Source organism: Branchiostoma floridae, chromosome 6 (assembly GCF_000003815.2).
Source record: "Branchiostoma floridae strain S238N-H82 chromosome 6, Bfl_VNyyK, whole genome shotgun sequence".
NCBI lineage: Eukaryota > Metazoa > Chordata > Leptocardii > Amphioxiformes > Branchiostomatidae > Branchiostoma > Branchiostoma floridae.
Window position 1 is genome coordinate 10,091,077 of NC_049984.1, and position 21,913 is coordinate 10,112,989.

Sequence of the window (21,913 nt, forward strand, 5' to 3'; positions counted from 1 at the left end):
GTTCCTTTTCGTTCCTTTTCGTTCCTTTTCGCACTTTTGGTACTTTCATTTTTGTTCCTTTTCGTTCCTTTTCGTTCCTTTTCGTTCCTTTTCGTTCCTTTTCGTTCCTTTTCGTTCCTTTTCGTTCCTTTTCGTTCCTTTTCGTTCCTTTTCGTTCCTTTTCGTTCCTTTTCGCACTTTCGGTAGACCCCTAAGTAGAACACCAAAACGTTGTTGACACATTGGTGTTTGTGTGGGGGTGTGCATCGTACACGTGTGTCTGTATGGCTTTGTGTTTGTGCTTTCAGACATTTATGGTCAGCATGACTTAAGTGGATTTCGGGTCTAGTTACGTGGTGATCGTTGAGTAGAAACAAAATGAGGAAAAAAAGAATCTCACGAACTGCGTGGTGTTTTGTTGAAACAAATTGCCATTAATCATCATCATCATCATTAATCATCCTCTATGAGGTGCAGCAAGTAAAGTCTTTCATCGCTATGAGAAGTTCCAGGCCCTCTAGACCAGTTGATAAAATTCACACAATTCCCCCTCCTATTCTTACCTCCCATACTATGCTGTTCAGCTCATCAGTACAGTCCTCGCCGTAGTTAATATAGCTCATCCCATAGCAGTACACCGCCAGGCAGCCCAGCGGTGTGAGGACACGGTTCACTTCCTTATGGAATTTGGGGAAGTCAAACCAATGGGCAGCCGTGGCACAGGTGATGAGGTCAATGCTACCGTCTGGGAAGGGCAACTCCTCTGCACTTCCAACCCTACAGAAAGTAAAGCAGGCCAATCTCGGTCAAAACATTATGCTTGATTCTTAACCTCAAAAGTGACTTCTTATAGGATACCCCCCCCCCCCCAAAAAACGATATGAGTAGCAATTGCCGGGTAGGAGTTGGTGCTCCCCATTACAGAACGATATACATATAGCTTCGATGAAGGTTAGGCATCCAAGTAATAAGATATGCCAAATAGCAATTACCCAAGCATCTGGATAATGATATTATGGAAACGGTCAGACGTTTCAGGTAGAATCCTTTCGTCAGTGACAGAAGACATACGAATGCAAAAACGGGATCGTAAGATACAGCTGCGAACAGCATTACAACCCTAACTACAATAATTCGTCATGAGGTGAACCTCCTTCCCGGAGTAATGATGCTATAATTTCCATGTCCTTTGTACTTGTGAAATAAGTCGGTCAACACTCACATTAGCCTGGATACCAGAGCCCAGCCCGATATAAAAAATTTCGCGATAGATATTTTTGAGATCGGGCTGGGGTCTGGTATCCAGGCTACACTCACATGTATTGGATATTGCTGTAGTTGTTGTTAGCGGTCGCCACTTCAATCTGCGCGTCACTAACATCCATGCCTGTGACGCGCTGGAAATGGGGCGCCAGGATCTCTGTAGTCTGACCTGATCCGCACCCGAGATCAACCGCATGGTACAGCTGTGTAGGCTTCTGCACATTGCAACAAGAAAAGGTGTAAGAATCCGTCTTAAGTTACTTAAATTGTTATTATCATTACTATCCCTAATACGTGTAGTACGCACTAGACTAGTCTGAAAGGTCACAATTCTTTTTCAAGCGCACTTCTGTAAAGATGTTACAGTTTTGTAAATGTAAAAGCGACATTGACTCTTGTAGAAATAAAGAACATAATGTACTGTCGTTGAGTTGCTGTAGATCTACTACATTAGACACAGATGATAACACACCTCTTTTGGCTGATGCAAAGTTTACAGTGTAAGAGGTAGTGTCTGACAATAATATCCGCATTTATATGTAGGGTAATTAAATAAAAGGTGTTGAAATAAATGGTAGTTTGACTATCTAAAGTTTAGACGGAGCCTTGAAAGATTAATTGCGGAACGTCAAGAAAAAACACCAGGGAGTCTAGAATCAACATTGAGCTCCGTCTTTCCAAGGACTAACGACATATCAGATGTCAATACATTCTATCCAGATGTACTTAAAGTATGCTGACTACAAATATCCATTTTCATGGAGATAAATATATAATAGTGGGTTATTGGGACCTTGACCGTCAGTGCCCGCTACATTTCGAATGGCGGCTATTGGGTGCAAAGCAGAAGGGCATGGGCCCAGGCACGTTTGCAACGACGACTACGAGGAACAACGGGTATAGCCTCTACCAGGCTCCGTGGATCAACGGATGATAGAAATTGGACAAATAGAGGGAATAGTATGCTGGGATCCCAGCATACTATTCTTTCTATTTGTCCAATTTTCTTTCCCGGGAGACGGCCGGTCGGAGGAGTCAGTACACGACTCCTCTGGCCGGAACGTTACGGTGAAAACGAAACAACGTGAATTACTGCACAGGTAACGCCTAACTATGCGCCAAAGCACATAATGATCCACCGAACCGATCATGGGATACAACTACGAACACTCAACCCTTGGAAAATTTCAAAACCTTCGTCAGGAGGTTACCCTCCTTTCCCGGATGTAAAAAAAAATCACCCTTACCTTTTCCATAAGAAAGGAGACCGCTTTGTTCACAATGTCCGAACCCCACTTGGGACGGAACCTGTGATACAGCCTGGCGTGGTCAGCTTCTTCGAACATACGGCCGGACTTTGTCCAATGGCCGCTGTCGTGATGTCCATTCACTGACGTGACAGCAAACATGTTGTTACCTAAGGTTTTCAAGTCGTTTGTAGCACTTCTTCTAGACGACTGCTTGAGAGCGGAACAGGGAACAACTTGATGCAAGGAGCACGTACCGGAACGTAACTATTGGTCAGAGTTTTATAGGAATAACGGACGTTACCTATGATTTTTGTTCCAACACAACTTTGTGTAAACTATCTACGAGGCATATCCTTATATACTCTACTTTCTGCCATATATAGAAAGACGGAGTGGTATAGCAAGGGCGTTGTATAGAAATATAACGTCCTTGACATAATAGATAGCATCACTGTGTACGTGACACTGGGCGTATAAACAGTGTCACTGTGACACTGGGCACTTGTAAAGACCTACGTTACAAAGAATTGAGAATAGCACCAATGGTACGCTTAAACTAACTTCTGCTACGTCCATTGACACTAGAGCACGTATAACTATGCAAATAAAACCTAAGTCAAAGGCGTCTTATTGTGTACACCTCTGTCTAGGCTATCTATATGCCCCCAAATCATACAAATTTATCTTTCTTTTTTACGTATTATGAAAAATTTGACTATCTAGAGTTTAGACGAAGTAAAAATGAAAGATGAATTGCGGAACGTCAAGGAAAGAGGAGAGTCTAAAATCAACGTTGAGCTTCGTCTTTCTAAGGATTAACGATGTATCAGATGTCAATACATTCTATCCAGAGGTTGGTAAAGTATGCTGACCACAAATATCCATTTTCATGGACCTTGACCAGTGTAGTGGGCATGGGCCCAGGCACGTTACGTTTGCAACGAGGATAAAGAGAAACAGCGGGGGCAAAGAAGACGAAATTAGATGGGAGTGCCACTGGACACCCTGTAATCGTGGCATGACGTCACCGCATACGTGCTACTTCTCACGGTTATGCTAGAGTCATATTTCCCAATCGGGTATATCAATAAATGTACACAAGTTTTGCTCTTGAATAATTCCTGGTACGTGGCGTCACAGGGCCAGCCAAAGTGCGTACGTGCAGGTGAACTGCTCTCTGGGTCACAGGAATGTAGACTAAAAAGTGCACAACGCATACACTGTCATCTGTTCTGAGTTATACGTTGGTCACAATTGTGCCGGTGCAACATAGTCTGGTCTATTTTGCGGTAGAAAACATTGCTATCTTTAAAAGGAAAAAATACGAGACGGTATACGTATAGATATTGCATAAATACTAAATCATCAGACAAGGACAACTAAAGACGGCATAGACACAGAACTTATAGAGGAATACGTCATTATTATTAAACATGCTGAATCTTGAAGTCATTTTTCTTGAATGACAATCTTTGAGCAGAATAAGATCCCATCATTAGCCTACGTTTATCACATCGCTATAAAGCTACAGTTATAGCTAATAAACAACGGGTGCTTTAGACTTCGTTCTTTGTGAACAGTTCTCTTTGTGAACAATTCTCTCATGACGATAGACCTACCATGTCTATGGGGTGCTGTCGACCACGTTTAAAAACTTCAACGAACGATAAGATAGAAATTTCCTATCACATTCTGAGTTAACGTTATCATAAAGTACGTGTATTATTCAAACTATGTTCTAGTCAGACTGGCCACAATTTTCAAACTGAAACACAACAGTGTTGTGAAAAGGTGTGCAAAGTAAAGAAAAAGCTACACGTGAAAGTAAAAGGCATTTGATTCAGGCAGTTGTGAACAGTAGAAGAGAAGAATCAGTTGTTCAGCATCTTCTCCTCGATCCAGTCGGTGAACTCCGAGACCCTTGCGTAGACCCCCGGGCGCATGGGCAGCGCACAGCCCCTCCCCCAGGACGTGACGCCCATCAGGTACCAGCGGCCGTCCATGGAACACACCAGGGGACCGCCAGAGTCGCCCTGAACAGGGAAGGGGTCATGTTTTAGTACAATTGATCGAGGAATAAAGCAGCCGAGAAGAATGCCACATTTGGGTCTTCTTCGTGGTTGCCCTGGTCACGTTTCCAACCCGTGGCCCGGCCGGAATGTTTGCGGAAACAAACAAAAGTGTTTATCAAGGATTATAATAATACAAATTATGCTTATGGATACTTCTTTTACGTTCTTTAAGTTGCTGTTTTTTATATCGTACATTTCGTTCCCGAAAGCTGCCTAATAGGGCCCCGGTATGTAAATGGCACCGAAGCATAAGTTAAACATGTTTTCTAAAATTTTCGTTAGCAAACGAGTTTAAAGCTAAAGCTAAACTTGTCCATACATCAGAACAAGGGGGTTAACCTCCTTGCTCAGAAGATGCATCGGGACCGGTGCCCATCTCCGCTTCAATTAAGCCCTGGGCCACACATAGGTACATGTACAAGCAATACAGTTTAAATCAGTTCCTTTTCGAATACTTTCCGTCTACAGAAGTTTCAAATGACGTAATATCAGCTGTGTGAACTATAGCTTACCCTACAGGAGTCCTGGCCACCTTTCTCGAAGCCAGCGCAGAGCATGCTGGTATGGATCCTCCCGTTGTAGAAGTTGGTGCTGTTACATTTCTGTGTGGGGATGAGCGGCAGGAACAGCTGTTTCAGCACGCCCTCACCGCCGGTACCTGTACATGCAGAGACGTGGGGAAATGGTTTCAAGATTCTAATCTGAAACTAAAAAGGCAACATTTTCGCGAAAATGCAGAATTTTTGCCCGTAGCCTTTTGTGAAGCTAATTGTACTGTAAGGCTCGCCGTATAGGATTGTGTTCGAGTAAAAAAAGGAAGGTAAAAAAAACACATTCTACTTGGTTTTTAGACCAGGTTATACTATACCATTAGGCTCGCTCTTTAGTATTGTGTGCGAGTAGGAAAAAAGAACACACCAGCAAAAAAATGGCAACCTGTCATGCTTCTATGCATTCATGTAACATGTTTTCTTTTCTAAGTTGATCCGTTTGGATGAGCACATCAAATATGTAGAACGTTCTTGTCCGTAGCGCTCCAGGACTAACCTAAGGTGTCTCCCCAGCCGGTAGTGACACAGGAGCCGTCCTGTCTGCTGGCAGCCATGTTCCCGTCCGGCAGACACGCCAGGTTCGCGATCTCGTTCAACATGGCGCGCCGAGGCAGCTTGATGAGGGCCACGTCATTCCTGGTAAAACATACATTGCACTTGTATGCAAACTAGTTAACTTTATCCGCGGGGTAACCTATATTCGTTGTTTACGAAAACAGGGTATTTTGGGATATCAAGTAAACGGACGGTGTTTTCAAACTGAAAATTATATTTTGAAAATACTGCAACTTGAAACCAGTGTCCGTCGACTTGATATCCATAAACAACCTGCTTTTAAAAACAACGGATATAGGTTACCCCACGGATAAAAGTGAACTAACGTTACCACATTCCGCCCATTGTTTGTAAGTACATAGACAGCAAATGCGACTAAGTGATGAATCCTACATTTGATTCTGAATGAATTCAGACTTAGTGAAACATCCTTGAACAAGCTGTAAAAGTAAATATATCCCAGTCAAATGAATCTAAACTCTTACAATAAAGTACGTAGGACTGGGAGAACCCCCTGTACCCGTACCTACCTATAAGATGGGAGATTGAACTCCTCGTGGAGGATGATCTTCTTCGCTGAGAACCTCTGCTCCATCGGGTCTCTCTTATCCTCGTGATGTTTTCCAAGGTACACCTCGATCTCATCAGCGGTCCTCCTGTGTCATCAGCACAGTATCAAGGACAAGTATGTCAATGTCAACACAATCTGAGATGAGAGTACATAAACTTATAACAGAGCTTTACCAGCAGAGAAATGTGTTTTTTATGAGTAACTGCTATACTCGTCATGCAGGAGAGTTTCGTAGAATACCCAGATGTACTGTTACTCGTACCAAATCTACTCACAAATCTACTTATGATCAACCCTACCAAGGAGGTTCCCAGCGTATTTATCATATTTCTTCCATTTCATTATCAAGATACAGTCAAACCTGCCCAAGTCGACCACCCGGGGGACCGGAAGAAAACGGTCGATTTGGACAGGTGGTCGCTGAGAAGAGTATCGACTCAAAACATGCCCGATGCAAAGTATAAATGGTTTCCGTTGTGTTTAATGGCAAATAGCAAGCGCACTGCACGCACGCAAAGAAGCAAGGTCTTTAATGTCAAATACAACACGCACACTGTAAATTATAAATTTAACCCCAAGTTTTTATACGATACAGTGTTTTAAAGCTCAAGTATTTGTACACTAACGTTTTAGACAGTAAGGGAACTTTGATGCTACCATAGAAGCCTTTATACGTCGCTATGTTCTTGATCTGAAATAACTACGGTGTACCTTTCGAATTCGATGCCCGGTACGTCCCGATAGCGTACTTACCCAAGGGTGAATGTACAGTACAGTTGGACAAAAGCACTCACACGTACAGGTCTTCCTTAAAAAGGTATGAGCTATACAGAACTTTCTTGAAAAAGTATGAGGCTATATACGTTTCAGCATTTTTTTCACATTAGAATGATATATATATCTTTTTAAAGTTTTGTAACAACTGAATTCGGATTTTCTTACAACGATTTCGGCACAAAATCGCGCTAGTTATTATCAAAAATCGATGAAAACCTCAATTTTGAAAATAATGCGGTCGTTATGGGCCCCAATTTGGGCCGGTCGCGGTCGCGTTGGCCAGGTGGTCGTTGAGAAAAGGTCTCTTAATGCTTACGTCAATGGGAAAAAAAATCGGGACCGAGAAAAAGCGGTCGAAATGGCCAGGTGGTCGCTGAGAAGAGGTGGTCGCTCGGGCAGGTTTGACTGTATGTCGTATCTACCCAACAAAATCGTTCATTTGTAAGACAATGAAATCCGCTTGGAGATTACTTTGTACATGTACATACCCTGTCAGACAGTGAGCCGCCGTGAGCACCCATCGTGACGAGATGAGGGTCCCACCGCACAGGTGCCCGTAACCCTTCCTGTGTAAGAACGCCATCCACGGCCACGCGCCCGGTACGGCCACCTTTCCGCCAACGATACGAGCGATGCCTGGCGACACGGTGAGGTACTGCATCCCACATTCTGATGACAATGTATGGAATAGAGCGTTGTTATCAGACAATATTAATAAACGAACATACATTTGACATACAATCAAACGTCCACGTGGGCAGCATAGATCGATCGCCCTTCGTCGTTTTGGTCCTCTACAAAACAACACAATTTTTTTCAGAAACATGCATGTTTAGTGAAGCTGAATGCATTTTGTGTCGTGTACAGCGATGCGAAATAAGATATTCTAGCACGTTGATTTCTATCCTTGATATGCTACGATCGTGCACACATCTGCACAATCAAGAAATTCCACGAGTCACGGGGTTGGTTTCCTTACCTGCAAGATCATACTCTGTTAATGCCCATTTGCCCTCGCGCTTTAAAAACAGTACTGCAGTTTTTGACAATTTCGCTAGGGGTCGCACATGCTCCATGGTGCTGATTGGCTATCCAATGGATCTCAATACCTGTTCATGAAAGTTTCGATTTAACCGCTATATTTAGCTTTAGACATGTACCGATGAATAAAAACAGCGACGAATAAAAACAGAACTTTATCCACGAGTCCGACAACAGACTCTTGATAACTTATACGAATGTATACGCGTATACGGTGGTACATCTTTTAAAGACAGAATAACTTGCTACCGTGAGTTCGAAATGGTAACTTAAGATGATATCAGATGTTCTGTCATATTCTGTCTACTGTATGTGTGCATTCATACACATTCATGCAGTACTTTCTCGAGGCACAAGGCTGCTCTTTACATGCAGATCGCAGTCTGTATCATGTGTATGCAATAGGACATAGGATTGACTTCAATCTAAAACGCCCTGCAGTGTGTAATAATGTCGCCAGGCGTCGCTCACGCTCCATGGTGCTGAAATGCTTTCCGTTGGTGGTGACACGTACTATTATATGTAATTTTGTACTGTACAGATAGGCGTCGCTTCATCCGTGCATGCATTGTTCCGAATGTTGAGACTTGGGTAGACATTCTTTCTCAAGGTTTGTTGCGTTCTAAGTATCATTGATACAATCACGGGGGTTATCGCTGAGTATAGCATCATCACTAGACATAATATTGAAACGCAGCGACAACGTCTTGGAGAACAATTACTACCTTCTTCCATCTCCTCCTCTTCTTCTTCATCAGTGTCTTCTTCCTCCATCTCAGTCTCCTCGCCACTGTCTCCATCACCACCCTCACTCCCCGTACCGCCGGTCCCTCCTCCACCACCACCCCCGCCGGTGGTGCACAGTCCACAGCTGGGCCGGCACCTGACGTGCATGTAGTTCGGGTTTTTGGTACATTCCCCCCGCCTGGCCCAGTCTTCGCAGTGCTGATGTGTGTCCCTGCAGTCTGAGAGAAACAGAGCGAAACACAACTGCACAACTGTAGTATCATGCTAGAGTAGCGACAGCGTATTTACAGTGTCAATGTATTCCATGCATTGCATTTCAAGATTCTGTCTTTCAAGCATTCTATGCAGAAATACTGGACTGTTTCAAAAACACCAAGCCCCATGAAAAACAGCAATTTGAAATTCACGTTACGACAAGCAACTTTTCTTGATGTAATAGGAACTCTCCTAACTTGCTGGAGATGTGTGCTTTCTGAGTTTTATCTTTAACGTTAACGCTACATTGATGTATCTTTGTGAGCCTCAACACACAATCATAACCATACCTCCTCCATGACCCCCTGTCCCAGTCCCGGTTCCCTCCGTGCCACACTTCCTACAGCTCTTGCGGCAGTACCGCATCATGTACGTGTGGTGAGAGTTGCCGGGAGCGCAGAAGCCTCGCGTGGCCCAACTGGGACAGTGGTAGTGGTTGTCCATGCAATTGGTGTTAGTCATAGCTGGTGGAAAATGACACGTACAATAACCATGAATGACAACAGAAACTAGCCGTGGGAGATTAGCCGTTCACTAAGGGAACAAAGTTGCCCGCGTAGTTTACTAGGACTCCCATACTCACGCCTCAGGTGAGTAGGCTGATACTCAGGCTGAGAACGAAGTAACTTAGTGAATGCTCTATGAATATATGACAGTTTTGTGTAGATAGTGTACAGGATGGATCTTACACAAAAGACGCATTGCTATTCAATGTGCATTATTGCTGAATATGATTAGAAACGACGCCATGTAATTACCAACAGAAGTAAATACACTGCATTGGTAGAAAGGTCACAACTCATAATGCATATATATCTTTGTAAAAGTAACATAGACAACAACTCGCCTTGCTACGCCAGAGGGAGGGAAACGAGTCGAGAGTATGGTTCAAAGAACTTTCCACGTTTTCAAACGATTTGTCAAAAGCTAATTGTGAAGAATAAAAATAAGATGTCTTGTTTCTAATACACTTACAGCCGCCTCCCGTTCCGCCACTTGTCACCGTACAGAAGCCGCAGGCCCGGCGGCAGCTCTGCACCATGTAGGCGTAGTTGGTCCGGCAGTAGCCCTGGGACGCCCAGCTCACACAGTACTGGTTCCTGTCCCCACAGGCTCGCTCTGGAGGAGTTATGTGTTTGTTGAATGATTCACTTCTGGATTTTTAAACGGACGACTTGATGAATGATGAAACAAAATCAGTATTATTCAACCAACATACAAGTAACAGCAATTTTGAATAGCAGATGTTAATTGTGAATATTAAAGTCTTCTTACCCGGAGACATCATTGGTGTTTCATCCGCAGCGTCCTCATTGACAGTTGAGTCGGTTGGTCCAGCTGAAGTAAAAGATTAACAACGGCTCTAGAGCTTCGAGTCAATAAATGCATAAATTTTATTTTCATCAACCAACAATTTCGCATCATATATACCTTTAAAATGCCTAAGAGAGCGTAGAAAATTAATGTTTTGCTGTATGCCACTCAGCACAACAGTCAACATCTCTGTGCTTTATTTTGTTCGGTGCTGCACGCCGACATACTCACAGCAAAATCCGCAGCTCCTGGGGCAGTACTGGCGCATGTAGGACTGGTAGTTGTTGTTACAGTTCCCTTCAGCGGCCCAGCCCTGACAGTGGTCCCGCTGGTCTGTACAGACGGACGACTCAACTGAAACATCGGATAAAAAGCACAGTGTTTGTTTCACCAGAAGTACAGTTATACGCCTTTATTTCCAACTCTTGAAGCTATGTCTTAAGCTTAAGTCTCAAAGTATAAGTGACAATTTTTACATACAAAGAAGGCTTCATATATCTTTTTACTTGATATAATTTTAAGCAGATTGGACCGAAACAAACATATTGGTCCGAACTGCAACGATTTGACTTCAAAGTACAGAATCCATTGACGTGGGTGTACGAATAGAAATGTCTTATTTATAATACCTAAAAAAAAAAATTTATAATACCTATGTAAAACCTAACATAACAAAAACAGGCTATGACGTCGGCGTACGTGAGCTTATTTCAAAGCCCAGACAATTAAAGCGGCTCTGCTGTGGGGTTAGAGGTTTGTGTGAGCTTGTGAGGGAACAGTCTGTTCAAGGTTTTACCCAGGGTGTGACTTCTAGCTATTTGATGGCGGAAAACGATCAAGAAGTCCGACCAGCCAATGACCAGATCTGTATCCAAGGGGCGGTTGACAACTCGGGATTGGACGAGCTAGAGACACATCCTTATCAGCAGCCAGAACCGGTCAGGGTTGGGAAACTACAGAGCAATAGCGGATCTACTGGTATACAAGAGCAAATTGCGGGGCCGTGTTCGTCAGAAACTGACGACGCTTACGATGACCCACAGCCAGTGATACTGCAGTCATCCGATGGTCAGTCAGATGACCAGATGACCGGTGTGACCCATAACGCACCCGGTGGGACCGAAACAACCGGTGAGAACCAGTTACGACTGAGGCAAATGTATGGTGACCATCAGGCCAAGGGTAAGTAAGAACTCTGCAGATTATCAATACTAACATATGATTATGGACAGTGGCTTAGAAACGTTATATCACCGTGGTTTGCTACCTGCCCCAAAATACACCATTATAGTTTCTGGCAACGCTTGATATCTTTTTAAACACGATATTTAGACACAGATTTTAGCAACAGCATACAAAAGAAGAGGTATGTGTATAGAAATGTATTTTCGAAATCTAAAAAGACAAAATCCAATTTTCTTTACAGACGGAACCTTTTGCAGCCGGGTACGCCAGTCTGTGTCGCGACGACCCTGGTTACTTTGCGGTGCAGTCACCACTGCCGCAGTTATAGCACTGGTGGCTTTCGGAATCTACATAGGAATGGTCGTGAAGGTATTTGCTATGTATGATTTTACTTTTTATCACCTCCAAAAGGGTGAGATGTAAAATACTTTTCTCACAAATTATATACTTGGTGTCTCATAACCCAGACGAGGAGACGTATCAATCTTGTTAAATGCATGAGTTCCCAGAAGCAGTAAGAGGCAGACGGAGTAACGATATGCACGCACGTGATGAAATGCAGTCAACAAATCCAGCGCATGTTACACAATCTGATTGTCTTTACTTTCTTGAAAATGGGGGCATTGTTTGGATGTGTCTGTGTCTGGCTGTGTGTGTGTGTGAGTAGGCGTCGGGGGGAAAGGTCAAGGTTGATTATTCACACACATTCCCGACTTATGACCTTAGTACTGCGTCAGGACTTCTTTTCTTATCTTCAGGTTGACCTTTACATGCTACGGTCCTGATATATTCTGCGTCCACTCGACAGTATAACATTACAATTTAGAACCAATTTTTCTGAATCTGTAACGTTATACGTCATTTTGACTCACCGAAAACAGTGGCCGTGGGCGTTCCCTAGTATGTACGTATTGTTGTATTAGTCTGCATAGGTCTACATAATGATAACATTTATATGAATAGAAGTAGAAAAACTGAAGATAGTCTGTAGACCATGCTACTTTTCGTTCATACATTACTGCTGCTATGCTTCTGACAAAAACTCCTTTCTCCATAGGCAAATGCTGTGCCGCAAAAGGAAATTGACGGTACGTTTTTAAACACAACACCTCCATGAAAAATGAAGGTATTGTTTGCGTGTCTGTGTGGGCTTCTAGATATTTTTGGTCCGTGTATCAAAAACCTCTGGACGGATTACGACAATACTTGGTATGTTGGTAGGTGATGGAAAGTGGAAAGACGAAGGTCAATGTCAATTGTGGACCCCATAATGTGTGTGACCTTGGGACTCCGGTGGAACTTACATGTTTGTCTTTTGTCCTGAACATGTCCTGCCTTTTATATTTCAATTGTCCACTTCTGGCATTATCTTTGATTCGACGAATGTTTGTTTTAAAAGATACAGACTACTAGTAGAGATAGTGAATTTGCTTGAGCTAGTTTGTACTAGAAATGTAATGTGGTCACTGTGAATGGAAACCAGCGAGTAACCGTAAACCTATATGATTCTGTGGTTTATATTTTCCTTAGACTAACTGCTAACTGTGAACCATGCATGGAGGCTTTCTTTTTTTAAGTTTGAAATTTTGAGTACTTTATAGAAGTTGGCAATCTCACATAACCTAAGTTTTTGCTCTTGTATGTTGCTACGTTTTGTATCATCAGTTTTACCAGGACTGTTTTTAACGTTAGACAACATCCATACCCACAGCTGACCGACACCCCAACCCCTTGTCAACGTTGCCTAGTGACCGTTGCCATGGAGACGGGTCTGACTACAGGGGACGAGCAAACGTCACCATCTCCGGGAAAGTGTGCCAGCGCTGGGACAGCCAGACACCGCACAAACACAGCTTCGCGCCAAACAAACACCCTGCCGCCGGGCTGGAGCAGAACTACTGCCGTAACCCTGACCATGACGACTGTCCCTGGTGTTATACACTAGACCCTTACATACGGTATGACTGTTGTGATATTTGTGGGCTAGAATAAAGGAAGTAAAAGACCACAACTTTGGAAGCTTATTTCAGTGATGGTGGATTGTACGCATTTGTATAGCAAAATTAGGTGGCCGTTTTGTTGATGCACTCTTTGCCCTTATTGCAAATAACTGGTTTGTATAGTGAGGAGAAGTAACGATTGCGGGAAAAGCCGTATGAACATGTAAAACACCGAAATCTATGTTAGAATATATCACCACAAAGAAAGCTGTACATAAAAAACTGACATAGCAGGCCAAACTGTCCAAAACAATGAGATGACAAGTTGATGAAGGTTAGACATTCAGGTAATTCAGATGATGAATATTAATCCTAGCCTGCCTTTATGAGCAAAATATGATAAATGAACATAGCATAACTTTAGTGAAGTGCCGCTTTGTCTTTTCTTGTTTCTTTGTTGAATAAAAAAAACATTAATTAAGCACTTGATGTTCACTGTTTTGTATTGTGATCCTAGACTAGAGTGAAGGCCAGTATCGTGTTATTCTTAACACCAGAATGCAGTCGTTTCTCGCTGAATACAGTAGGTTTTGTTTGTTTGGTTTGTTTCAACCATCATTTATTCATGAGAAGTTTAAATCTGCCTGCAGGCCGCTTTCCATGGAGGTCATGAGGGAGGTAAGGGTCAGATGAAATGTAACTGTTACAGTTTCGCTGAGAATATCAAAACTCAACAAGCACCTTTCTTAAACTCTTGTCCTTCTGAGCCCGTATATAAACGGGATGCACATACCAGTATAAGAGTTTGGGGCATTTCCCACTTAAAAGCGGCATACCGTAGCAAAGCGCAACGATTTGTGAAGCGAATCTGCAGCAGCAGCACAAAATAGATCAGGTTTTACTGATCTGATTAATTAACCAGCTGGGGGTAAATATGAAGAAAAATCCACAGCAGGACAGCAGGACAAAGTATGAGCATGGGTTGGATAAGGAAATACCCCCAAAGCTCACCTGATCCTGGGATCATGGCCAGTTGTAACTGTCCGTCAGACAGGACCCAGTCCCAGAACTTCAGCTCGTCGAACATGGCCTCCCCCGTGTGCTCCCCCGGTTGGGTGTTGGCGGTGCCCAGGAACACGTCTGTGTAGGGGTCATTCTCCAAGGGCGGGATCTCCGTTCCAAGGACAGCCACCTGGAAACAACGTTGTAGCTTGGTAAAAAAAAACTGTCCAAAAAATGCAGAATCAAAGCTGGACACATAGGACACACAAATATGGTAGTCTGTTGCGGGCTACCAATGTACATAGTGATATTGTAGTACCTTTGTCTAAAAAAACTAATTACTTTTCTTAGCATGAAAGCTCATCTGTGTTGATAGGATGCATATTGAAGTTTTTCAACTGTCATACAACACGAATTATTCTCACCTCAAATTTTCAATCGCACTTCCGTCGACCTTCTTCAGGAGTGACGATTCAGTTACTCTGATCACGTGACTTAGAGACACGTGATTCGAGTAACGAATCATAAATGCCATTCATATTGAGTCACCGGGACATTTCATCACCTTGGACAAAGTACAAATATTGGACACCGAACCGGATTAGGGGGTTAAAGGAGGCCATCTACATTAGAGCACATCAGCCGACACTCAACAGAGACGGGGGCCGATATCGTCTGCCAGGCATTTATGATTCGTTACTCGAATCACGTGTCTCTAAGTCACGTGATCAGAGTAACTGAATCGTCACTCCTGAAGAAGGTCGACGGAAGTGCGACTGAAAATTTGAGGTGAGAATAATTCGTGTTGTATGACAGTTGAAAAACTTCAATACAATTACTTATATGTCGAGTGCTTTTTAAATATGTACTAGTATCTATGAAATTCGGCTCTACCCTGGAAACCAGACAGGGGCGACAGCTGCAAGCGGTTTCTTCGGTGGTTCAATGCAGTATGCCCACGTCTCCGGGGAGAATTAGCCCTAGGGAGTTTTGCGGACTAAACCTCCGGCATACTGCTTGGGGACGCCGAAGAAACCGGCTCCCAGGGTACTCCAGCTATTCGGAGATGTAACCACGTTTTCCGTACCAGCTGGACCCTCCCATCCACGAAGATTTCCAGGCCGCGTTCCTCCAGCCAAGTGACGGCCACGTGCGTCCACCGGTCGGCCAGAAGGTAGACCTTTGCCTCGTGGCGACACAGACGACCGTTGACGGCAACGTTGTAGAGATCGTTGTCTAGATCGGCGACGGTCTTGGTCAGCGTGAACCCTCGCGTCCTGGTGAAGTCGTGCCCGCCGCTGTTGATGTAGTACTGTGGACGGTTATCACCGGCGGGACGTTTGAACCAGAAGGCCAGGGTGAAGCCTCGGGGGCAGTTGAGGGTACTGCCGAAGCACGTGCCTGCGAAGCTCCCCAGGTTGGCGTACTGGCTACGGCGCGACTCGAGCTGCAAGGCCGAGACGCCGACACCTTCGTCCAGTGTGTGACCGTTAGGAGTGGAAAACGTGGACTCATGGTCTAAGGGGTTGTAGTACGTCGGTGCTGTGAAGTAAGTAAACGAGAGTATGTGAAGTAAATAAACAAAAGTACAAATGTACACATTTGCCCCATTTTGCTTATTCTATCATACGACACAACATCAAGGCAAGGCAAGAAGAATATCGCAATTGTCATCATAATTGAAAAAGCTTACCTGGTACATCCTTGGTCTGTGGATGATCTGGGTAAAGAAGAAAAAAAATTAAAAAAAAAAATCAAGGACACAAATCCTACTCCCGTAAGTAGGCAACACTACACCCTCTTCATTAGAAAGTGTCTGGTAGCAAAGGAGAGATATAGCTGTACTCGTACCCTGCTTCTCGTAGTAGTCCGTTTGTTGCTGGAATCTGGCAGGGCAGTTCTCGTACGCCTGGGCAGCACTGTCGCGGGTGTCGGTGGACAGGGAACACGTCAGGTGGTGGAAGTTGAAGTCAAACGACCGACATCTGCGGGGAGAAATGCACAGTACATGTGTGAAAATAAGGGCGGAAAGCAGTAAACAAATGGAAAGTCAATAACTGAAGAAATTATTAAAACTTCTATTCATCAATCTTACAGGCGTCTTCTCTTCTTCCGCCAAGCGTCTTCCTTCTTCCGTTAAAGCCTAATGCTTGAGACGGAGTTCACATACATACTACATACAACTTTTAACGTTAGCTAACATTGACAATTTCTTTTCAGATGAATCTATGTACTGGTAGGCCAATTAAAGCTCTGTTCATGCTGTCTACTACAATGTATATGCATTTGTGAATTCCTATTGCTTAAAAGGGTCGATACACTACTGATCGAAGTAGTCTAAGATTGATGAATTTCTGTGAAAGAAGCTGATGAAAACCTACGCGAGGAGCAAGTCGCATGACACTGCACATCTTTGTACGGAGGAGTCCCTCTCCGTGCCGAGCTGGTTCCGGTGCCGGATGCAGTTTTTCCGGAAAACGGCGTAACCAGGAGGGGCGTCCGCCAGGACTGAGGGAGACAGAGCGTAGGACTTACGACTATGATAAATACAGAATCCTCCTCATTTTGCTATTATAGTAGAAGACGTTTTATTGCACACCCAAGGAGGTTCCTTGGCACACCCCATTTGCCAGTGTATTTCGTGCAATTAACCGGGTGGTGCAACAATGCGAAGTTATCCACCTGGACCCCACCGGCTTGGGATTTAAGGGATCCTGTGCAATTAACAGAAGTGTGAGGTAATCCGTTGTGCAATTAACTGGCATCTACTGTATTGTAAAACAACAGATGCGCCTTTCAATCATACAGATGGCGTATGTTAACACTTTACAACTGATAACAACTATGACAACAATGATTTCATTGAGAATTCTACTTTCCATAGCAAATGATCTATTTAACTTAAAACAACTCATCCCAAACTCACCCCGGAAGCCATAGAGCCCCAGCTCCAGGAGCCATGGCTGCCAGCCTTTGTGGGTTTGGCTGATAAGGAGCCTCCAGTGTCGCGCCGTCGCCGCGAAACCGCCGCGTTCCTGCCATTCGTCTGTCCCTGCCACGATGTCATCTGCGCTCGTGACGTTTTCCCAGCTATAAGGATACCCACTGCCCGACCTCTGCAGTGTGAATGCTTTAATGTCGTGGATGTCGTCTCCGAAGTTGGCGATCCCGACACGGAACAGGCTGTAGGGCACCCTCAGGTCCAACACGATGTACCAGTTGTTGTAGTACCGTTCCAGTCCGTAAGGGTTCCAGTAGGTGCTCGTGTCGCCGTCCAGCACCTTCCCGGCGTCGAAAGTCAGACCGCCGAAACTGTAGACAGCTCCAGACGACCCGACAGCCCATGCCTGGTCCCGGGCCAACCAATCAGCTGGGAGAGAAGTAACTAAGTATTAATTGTACAATTGTACAAAGAAAGTCTTCTTGGTCATATATCGGCAAAAGATATCTCATTCTTACATGTTAAAGAAAGACATTGGTATGTCAGCGGTCTAGACGCAGTTCTTTATAGGCTCGTACAAGAACATGGGCTAATTGTCTTTAACAAGCCTGGATGCCCCAAATATCTACATAGAAACACGAAGTTACAAACATCAGCTCTTCTGTAAGTTTACAGAACCAGACCTTACCACAGTCTCGCACGTCACACCGCTCATATCTCGTGTCGGGGTCCGTGGTGTAGCACCACACCTCAGTCCAGCCGTCCGGGTTCCGGCAGTAGTTCTGCTCCAGTCCGGCTGATGGGTAGTTCGCTAGTGTTCTGCTGTGTTCGTGCGGTTCCTGACTGTCCCAGCGCTGACACGTCTTTCCTGACTCCGTCACAGAGACTGTTCCTCGGTAGGACGCTCCGTCTCCCACCTGGCAATCTGTTGGGTGGTGACATTTGAAAACCGAGGTATGGATGACCGCTGTCTTAAATTTCGAGTTGGAAATAACCAAGTTTGGGACTGAGGGGGGGGGGCACAATATCTTATGGCAATGTATGATTTTCTATGGGAAAATAGTGTGTCATAATAATCAACGCTGCAGTACGCCTTATTAGAGTACTCTCCAAGCAGAAGTTGATTGATAAGATTGTGGCCGTCTTCTCATATGCCCGTTTAAAATGACCGGCTGTCAGAAAACCGGGCATAGGTAAAGAAGGTTACAATATTCCCAATCAACCTCTGCTTGGAAAATACCAGTACATGTCGCTTCATCAAGCATTGTCACCCCTTTTGCACCTAATTTCCATTCTGCCTTTGTTATCGATCGGAGATTAACCCTTAAGTCTATGTTTCCATCGACCCCCATTTTGCCGTTATCGCGAAATTGATTGTTTAATTTGCAAAGGCATCACCAGTGCAATATAAAGAAGGGGTCCAGCGATCTTTCCTCTGATCTGTTGATGGCTTTCAGCCAGAGTTTTGCCAGAAAATTAATAATCATTACTGTGGCATTGAGCTGTAGGCAGGGGTAGGACTAAGCCACACAATGAGGTCAATGATCAGATAGTGATCATGCTTTGTTTGTCGAAACAAGGCTTGTAGCAAACTTGTGTCAACTGCGAGCCTAACTTATCATTTTCTTGCTTCCTGGCACTAAAAGATGCTGTAACGTGTTAAAGTACTTCAAAGAGACCATCTAGAGTTGAGATTCAAAGTAACGTCTATCTGACTGCAAGTTTACCAGCATTTTCACGTTCTTCTGCAAACTGCGCGTTCAGAGCAAAATGCTTTCGTGAGTTGTCTTGCGCCTAAAAGCACGTGCTTTAATCATTTTACGTGAAAGATACAATAAACGAAATGCTATTTTAGTGAAGTGATACTATAATGTCACTAGACAAAGGATCAAGCCAACACAAACACACCATTACCAGAGGTTCGTCTGCTCACCTGAAGAGTCCTCATGAAGGAGCGTCAGCGACGACAGAACTTCAGGATTCCCATCTTCATCAGTACCGTCTGGACCAAGCGTTCCGCTCAGACTCAGAGGGGTCGCCAGTCCCTGGCAGACGACCATCATTAACATCAACTCTCTTAAACATCGCATTTCTCTTCACTTGTGGGCACCTAGGAGCGAATGGCGTGGACTTGTGTAAGGCTATTGTGGTGTGATTTTGTGTACATTGCCGCATGTGATAATTTATGATCCACTTGTTTGTGTGAGAAGGGCCCAGCATGTTTGATCAGTGTCTCAGGTATTGCCGTGATTCAATGTTGACCCTGTAAAACATCTCCTTTACACATACATATGGGGATATGCTAGGATTGGTTTAGAAGCAAAGAGTTGCATGCTCTTGGGTGTAAAAGAGTCACACGGATGTGTTGGTTTCGAAAAATACTTTTCATTAGATTTAGAATGTCTATCTAAAGGCTTCAGTTGTCTTGCTGATCATGGTTTACAACGAAAGTCATTTCTTTTACCTTCATCGCAGACACATCTTTCAACTTCCATACTTTCATAAAATTTTCAACAGATGTTTGGAAACGGAGTAGTGAGACAAGGTTTTCTGGCAGCATTCATGCCTCACCCACGCGGAAGATGGGTGTCAGAAAACTGTGTGAGGCTGAAAACACGAAAATTTTCTATCCTAACATCACCTAGTCTGTGTAACACAAACTCTGCTGTCCGAGGCTGTAACTGGTGGATATTGGGTGGGCTGCTATAGTGGGATAATTCGCAGCGCCACACCCATTCCCGCCCCCTCAGCCAGGTGATGGAGTTATAAGGAGTGCGGAAAAAGTCCCCATCCCTGACCGGAGAACGAGGCGAATGCCTACTATGAGCCTACAAACCGAGGGTGGGAGGGAGGGGGAAAAGAAAGCATCCCCTTCTTCTCTCTTCATACCTCCATATTACCTAACCCACTTCCTGTCTCCCCCTTGGCCTTTACCTTTCGCCTGTTTTTCCCAACAACCTCGTGCTTTCCTTCCCCAAAGTCTAACTGCGCGCCTTTTACTCTAAAGCTCTCTACTTTTATACCCTAGCCTTCATTAGCATACATACTTATTTGCATAATCCCTCTGATTGGTTACTTCCCAAAATTGGGTTAATTAACCACCTGACTGAGGCGTGCGGGAACAGGTGTAGCGCTGCGAATAGTGGGATAATTCGCAGCGCCACACCCATTCCCGCCCCCTCAGCCAGGTGATGGAGTTATAAGGAGTGCGGAAAAAGTCCCCATCCTCCTGACCTGCTTCTTCACTCTTGCCCCCCTTGAGCTCTCATCCTCACATATCCCCTCTTCCCCAATCCTTTCCCCAACCTATCCTTTCCTCTTCTCCCAAACCTACTTAAAAACTTCCCTGCTATTATCATTAAGGCCAGATACACACACTTTTTTTTTTTTTTTTAAACTTTATTTCCTTTCCCATGCGGACTGCCATTCTCCGCCACTCCTCCCATTGTCAATCCTTCATCCCATCTTCTGACACAACGGAACAAAGCCTTTCAAGTCATTCAGGTTTTTGTACAACTTGATCAGGGAATTGATACCTGAACCCCTTCCTTCCCCTTCATTTAATGCGGCTGCCATATTACCTGCCGGACTATTCACCTTAAGTACTTTAGCTAGTTTCAAGTAGTGCTCTGCTGTTGGTTCAGCGAACCACCCCACATGGGCCATTATGTCCTGCTTAGATGACCCAGCTAAAGCCAAAGTCAGGGCACAACCTGATCTAAAACTGTGCCCTGACTCCCCTTCGTAGATACCTGCGTCCTTTAAATGTATCCTCAACCTAGCTTCTGCCGCCCCTGCCGAGAACGGGTTCTCTGTAACTTCACCTCTTACAGAAGTAGCCCTGAATACGTAGCCTGTAAGAAGAGATAACCCTAAACTCTTACACACCTCCCAGTATATCTCCAGGCCTTTAACTGGACAAATCATGGTATTCTCCAACCTTTTTAACCCAAACACATTTGGCCTATCAGACCTAACCGTCTTACCCTCAGTGTGGTTAAACAATAAACCACTCTTATCCGGGTACATCATGATCTCATTGACCTTGGTAAGGCCAAGATCATTGAATCTATCCCCCGCAAACATAGCCACCTTGAAAAATGCAATGTCCCTCACCAGCGTATATATATCCCTTGGAGAAATACCTTCTACCGATAACTTATCATTAATGTACACAGCCAATTTTTCCAACTTATCTGGAAATATGGGGATGGCCTGTTTTGGAAGTACCAAAGCTCTCGACTGTTCTCTCCTAATAGCTGCTAGGTAGTCCTTTATCTTCCTATGCACCGCAGGGTTTCCCATACTCGCCCCATCATTATAATCACCTACCCTGCCACTAGCTGCAAATATTGCCCTAAGCTTTCCTATCATTGCATCTACTGTACCTGCCGCCAACCTCTGAGGGCAGGCACAGTTCTCTGCCTGAGATGAACCTAATGAAGGGCATGAACTAACATGTACTTTTGT

At 44.3% G+C, this 21,913-nt stretch overlaps 3 protein-coding genes across 3 annotated transcripts; all 3 read right to left on the bottom strand.

The window, feature by feature from the left end:
* Positions 1-515: 515 nt before the first annotated feature.
* Positions 516-2,811, bottom strand: LOC118418082 (putative methyltransferase DDB_G0268948). Its single transcript, XM_035823909.1, has 3 exons — positions 2,490-2,811; positions 1,297-1,457; positions 516-756 (listed from the first exon to the last, which is right to left on the bottom strand). The coding sequence occupies exons 1-3, from the start codon at positions 2,649-2,651 to the stop codon at positions 516-518; spliced, it is 564 nt and encodes a 187-aa protein (XP_035679802.1). The 5' UTR covers positions 2,652-2,811.
* A 955-nt stretch (positions 2,812-3,766) lies between these two features.
* On the bottom strand, positions 3,767-9,053 carry LOC118417671 (plasminogen-like). Its single transcript, XM_035823314.1, has 6 exons — positions 8,785-9,053; positions 7,507-7,687; positions 6,201-6,326; positions 5,612-5,751; positions 5,077-5,222; positions 3,767-4,525 (listed from the first exon to the last, which is right to left on the bottom strand). Exons 1-6 carry the CDS (start codon positions 8,951-8,953, stop codon positions 4,364-4,366), a joined length of 924 nt encoding a protein of 307 aa, XP_035679207.1. The 5' UTR covers positions 8,954-9,053; the 3' UTR covers positions 3,767-4,363.
* A 189-nt stretch (positions 9,054-9,242) lies between these two features.
* LOC118417664 lies at positions 9,243-19,632 on the bottom strand. The gene is made up of 12 exons (XM_035823304.1): positions 19,377-19,632; positions 18,132-18,368; positions 17,429-17,872; positions 16,884-17,010; positions 16,354-16,487; positions 16,196-16,222; positions 15,590-16,044; positions 14,512-14,692; positions 10,607-10,729; positions 10,337-10,399; positions 10,037-10,180; positions 9,243-9,525 (listed from the first exon to the last, which is right to left on the bottom strand). Exons 1-12 carry the CDS (start codon positions 19,531-19,533, stop codon positions 9,329-9,331), a joined length of 2,289 nt encoding a protein of 762 aa, XP_035679197.1. The 5' UTR covers positions 19,534-19,632; the 3' UTR covers positions 9,243-9,328.
* Positions 19,633-21,913: the final 2,281 nt, after the last annotated feature.